This window comes from Triticum aestivum, chromosome 7A (genome assembly GCF_018294505.1).
Source record: "Triticum aestivum cultivar Chinese Spring chromosome 7A, IWGSC CS RefSeq v2.1, whole genome shotgun sequence".
NCBI lineage: Eukaryota > Viridiplantae > Streptophyta > Magnoliopsida > Poales > Poaceae > Triticum > Triticum aestivum.
This window is the reverse complement of record NC_057812.1, coordinates 632,625,678-632,630,987: the sequence shown is the minus strand read 5'-3', so window position 1 is coordinate 632,630,987 and position 5,310 is coordinate 632,625,678. Positions and strand designations below refer to the sequence as shown.

The 5,310-nt window shown below is 46.4% G+C and overlaps 1 protein-coding gene across 1 annotated transcript; it reads right to left on the bottom strand.

The window, feature by feature from the left end:
- Positions 1 to 1,203: 1,203 nt before the first annotated feature.
- Positions 1,204 to 3,351, bottom strand: LOC123148809 (tyrosine-sulfated glycopeptide receptor 1). Its single transcript, XM_044568301.1, has one exon. It carries the CDS (start codon positions 3,349 to 3,351, stop codon positions 1,204 to 1,206), a length of 2,148 nt encoding a protein of 715 aa, XP_044424236.1.
- Between the last annotated feature and the right edge of the window lie 1,959 nt (positions 3,352 to 5,310).

Here is a 5,310-nt window from a genome sequence, read left to right as displayed (position 1 = left end):
TAAACGGGTCATGCCCGGCATGCGACACGCCTTGGGCCGTGCCTGGGCCTGGAGCTTGGGCACGCGGGCTGGCACGGCACGACCCGTTTAATTTTTTATATATTTTCCAGATTATATATATATATATATCTAAAATATAGCCCAATAGGCCTAAAAACCAGCCTGTTAAATGTGTAGCCCAGCGTGCTAAACGGGCCATCGGGCCGGCCCGTTTACTAATCAGGCCGTGCCTGGGTCAAGGAGCAGCGCCTGTGGGCCGGCACGGCACGGCACGGCTATTAAACGTGCCGTGCCGTGCCGGGCCGGCCCGTTTGGCCAGGTCTGGACAAGTCCTCCATTACTCAAAAAAAAAAAACACGACAATTCCTCCTTAGCCCATCCATAGCCGTTCCCCTCTCACCGCCGCACGTCCGCCCCGGCCGACGGGGACGCCACCGCTCGGGTACGGCGTGCGTGCTCCGTTTACGCGTCGAGCCCTCGCCGCGGAGCTAAGCGACGGTTTCGCCCACGGGCACGAGGCCGCGCCCAAGCGCGCGTGGCCGGGGCTGCCGCGGCTCCGGCGGCCGACGCCGGCAACGCGCGCGAACGGCTCTGTGGTGGAAATGCAGAAGGATGCGCGTGGGAATCGTAAGTTCTCGAGCTCAAGCTTCCGAGTCCGAGCAGTCTATCCTCATTTGTTACATTATGCTCCTGCTGTAGCCAAATCCCCCGCTATAATGTTCTTGGTCGACTCAATTCTGCGGAAAAACGTTGAGGGCTAGCTAACTAGAGCATTTAAACATTTACCATTTTACCTTCTTTAGAATATTTGATTGATGACATGCGTGGCGGTATATGCTGGTAATACTCCCTCCGTCCGGAAATACTTGTCATTGAAATGGATATATCTAGATGTATTTTAGTTCTAGATACATCCATTTTCATCTATTTTGATGACAAGTATTTCCGGATGGAGGGAGTACTAGCTTACATTTTTATACACATCCAGTTCGAGAAACTACATTACACCCTAGATCGAGGCCTACGACATCTACTAATATCTTGCTCTGTTTGCATAGCAGAGGAGAACTGGGAATGACGCGCATAAAGTCCTGGCAAACAATGAAGACTTCAGCCATGTCTTAGTACAGGAGGGAAGAAAAGCACAATGTTCATAAGAACCAGATTTTCAGCACCGCGTCTGTTAAGAACTTAAGATCTCCATCACCGCCTTCTTCGAAGGGGAACCACATTTTCAGTGTGATCATCATATGCTAACCTTGCAATAAGGAAGCATGCAAGCAAAACAAGAGCAATGAGCCCCCCCGCGGTGATTCCAATAACTAATGCAGGACGCAAGTTGTTCCATCGCTTCCCAGAGGCTGGAGATGGTCTTGAGTTGCAGTCATTGTTGATCATAGGCCCGCATAGCTTTGGATTCCCACTGTAGCTGGAATTTGAAAAAGAATCAAACTGTCCTCCACTTGGAACTTCCCCTTCTAGCTTGTTGTTAGAAACATCAAATCTGGAAAGGAAGTGCAGGTCACTCAGTGCAGATGGTATTTCACCTGTGAGCTGGTTGTTCGACAGATCAAGAATTTGCAGGTTTGTGAGGTTGCAGATTTCTTGTGGTATTTCACCAGTTAAGCTATTGGAGCTTAAATTCAGGATGTCGAGCATTTTTAGCTCACCAATCTCAGGGGGAATTACACCAGTGAAATTATTGTTGTCCAGACACAATTTGCCGGGAAAAGCACCGACCGTCCGGTATTGACGTGATGGCGTCCAAAATACAGGCAACTCAAGGAACCTTGTGTCCAACTTGGCAGCATTTCTCTCTGATAGTAACATCGGCATCTTTGCCAATGCAGCTGGTATATCCCCTGTAAGTTTGTTGCTTGATATATCTAGAACGAACAGGTAGCCCAGTCCATCAATCCAGGATGGTATTTGTCCAGTGAGCTGATTTGATGATAAATCTAGCATCAGCAATTTTGCAAGCTTTGATATCCAAAGAGGTATTTGCCCGGTCAATGGGCAATCATCTATGGTCAATACCTGAAGGCTCTCAAAACCATAAAATGTTTCATCTTGTGGTATGGTTTCACCCTTGAAATTGGTTCCCATCATCAGGGATGTGAGATTCTTGCAGCCCTTGAGCATCTGAAGTGCATTTGTGATATTTATAAAAGAGTTGCCGGTAATTGAAAAGAAGGATAGGGACCTGAGATTTCCAATGGTTGGTGAGAACTGCCCATGAAATTGATTGAAAGCCAGGCGTAACGCAACTAGGTTGGTGCATGAGTAGATACTTTCAGGAATTGTACCGGTGAAGTTGTTCACTGAAAAATCAGCTTTCTTTAGATCCAACATGGTGAAATTGACTCTGCTGAGATCCCCGGTAAAACTGTTGTTTCTGAGGGTAATGTATCTGAGATTTGAGCAGTTACCCAGGGCCGATGGCAGCTCGCCATACATATGGTTGTTGTCCAAATAGAGTTGCTCCAATCTTGTTAGCTGGCCAACAGAATCCGGAATCTTGCCACTGAGACCAGTCGATCCAAGATTAAGAACAGTCAGACTGCTTAGTTTTGCTATGTGGGAGCCATCAAGAACTCCTTGCAAGAAATTGTTGGGTAAGGAGAGCTGCTCCAGTGAGGTAGCATTGAAGAGTCCGTCAGGGAGAGCTCCAGTAAGGTTGTTGTGGCCAACTTTGAGCACTCTCAGCATAGAGCAACTGTCAAGCCCCAGAGAAATATTGCCGCTGAATTGGTTATATGATAGGTCAAGCATGGCAAATGATGGGGCATTGATGCAGATAGAAGATGGTATTTGTCCTGTAAAGCTGTTATTGCTTGCATTAAGAGCAACCAGATTCTTCGTCACCTCCCATGTTGTCAATGGGAACTGTCCTGTGAAGGAATTGCTTGAGATATTCAGTACCTGGAGAGGAAGGCTGGGGTTTGAGGATTGCATCTCTTGTAGATGACCTTTGAGGCGGTTGAAGCTGACGTCGAGGCCAATGATGCTTCTGGAGAAAACTAATTCTATTGGTAGACTGCCTTCGAGCGAATTATGGGACAGGTTTAGGTGCAACAAGCCTGTAAGATTGACGAGGGATGGCGAGATGCCCCCTTTAAGACCTCTGGCGGCCAGCAAGACATCTGTGACTGTCCCATCGCTGCCGCAGATGATGCATTCCCATTTGCAGCAGTCTGTGCCATCCACCCATGAATCGTTGAGACCACCGTTGCCATCTGGCATGAGCCCATCTAGGAAGTTGATGAGAGAGCTACTCTCCTGCTCCGTGCAGGAGCTGGTAGGAGAGGCAAAGAAGAGCAGGAGGACAGCAGCAAATCCAAGGAAAGTCATGGATAAACTTTTGCTGTTTCTGGGCAAGGAACGGAGCTCTTGCATGGTGTTCTCATGAATCTCGCCTGAAACCATCTGGCTAGTTGTACTGCTCTGAACACTACTAAAAGCCGCCTGAGATTTTTAGTACTGAAGCCATGAGAAAAACAGGAAGAGGATGGTGGTGCGGTGCTCAATGGCTCGTCGCCTTATGTAAACTGGATGAACATGTGCAAATAGGTAGGTAAGATTTCCTCTTCTTTTGAGGAAAGCTATACTTTTGGAAGCTGAAGACTGAAGAGGAGCAGTGACTTAGTCCGAAGGTGTGCAAATGGACGCAAGCAACTAATTTGAAATTTCTGCAAGTAGTTGAAACTGGGTGTGTACTGCAAATTATAAAATTATAAGTCAACTCTTGAGAGAAGGATACCTACAAGAATACGAGGGTTGCTGGGTAAGTATGGTTGGTCATGTTGTACTTATTTTATCCTACTACCAATATGTACTTTAAGTACAAGTCTCTCTGCTATTACAGCAGTCACTGTCAGAAAATAAACAATTTTGGCCATTTTGATTGGAACCACATGTGGAGAGAGCCCTGGTAATACAGACACACTGAAGGAAAGTACTAGCAGTTAACAATTCATCATACAGGTAATGTAAAAGATGTAAAAAATTTATAAGGAGATACCCGCACGAGAGCAGCGATAGAACACACGAGCGCGCTTGCTCTCGGTATATAGACCAGTGGGACAATGCCGCGTTGCTGCGTGTATTAAATGCGATCGTGTAAGCTGGGGAGTATACAGATCATCGGACAGTATTATACGTTGACGGCGCCGTGCAATATGACGAGGCGGTAATGGTACACATAACATATGTTCTGTTGGTACATGAACCATGGGTCCACCCCCCACCCCCCCCCCGACGCTTAAGAGAGAAAAAAAAAAGGAAAAATATATCCCTTCGGCGCCGCACGACTCGAGCAGCTCAAAGCTATGGCGACGGCGGAGGCCGGAGGCGATTGATTTGAGTTCTTATTACATCAGGTTGATAGGTATGCTTCCTCGCATCGCTTTTGATTCGTAGTTACTGCCGCTGTTAGTAGATACAAAGGTTCATAGTCTTCCCCATCATTTGAACAGGTTCCTGCTGCCGGATCTTGGAGGTGGGGAAGCCACACCTGACAGCGAACGCAACGAAACTATGGTCTTCGAGGATGCCGCATCAAGCATTGGAGATGTGGGCGATCTGGCACTGACAGTGCAACTAGAACTGAACAACACTTGTGAGAAGCTCAGGTTGCCGGTGCCCAGCTCAGAACAGTCAACAGGAAAAGACGGTCCTCAGGAGTCAGGCGCAGGGCTGGACGAAGAGGTATATTTAATTCACTGTATTTGGTTCCTCTCAGTTGAAATTGAACTGAAGTTTAAGTAGACTAGCATAAAAGTTGTAGCTTCCTTCGGGCTGATCATTCAGTTATCCCTTGAATTTTAGTAGTCTAGCATGAAAAATTGAACTGAACTTTAAGTATACTAGCATAGAAATTGTGGCTGCCCTTGAGCTTGTCATTCAGTTATCCCTTGATTTTGAGTAGTATAGCATAAAAATTCAACCGAATCATGTTTATACATGTCGTGCAATCATAGTTATAAGAAAGAAAACAAACTTTCCATTCTGTGTTAGTAAAAATTGTTTCTTAATTGGTCAGGGTTCGTGCTGGAAATGCACCTGCTGAACGGCCACCCTGCGCTGGCAGAATAAGTGCCCTGGAGAAAACATTAAGAGGTTATGCAGAGAAGAAGACTGAGACTGTTGTGGTTCCTCAAATACGTAATCCCTCCGTCCGGAAATACTTGTCATCAAAATGAATAAAACGGGATGTATCTAGATGTATTTTAGTTCTAGATACAACCCTTTTTGTCCATTTCGATGACAAGTATTGTTGGACGGAGGGAGTAGGAAGCAACTTCGATTCGC

Coding starts and splice junctions, on each gene's coding strand:
- LOC123148809 (XM_044568301.1), bottom strand. CDS start 3,351: ATGACTTTCCTTGGATTTGCTGCTGTCCTCCTGCTCTTCTTTGCCTCT.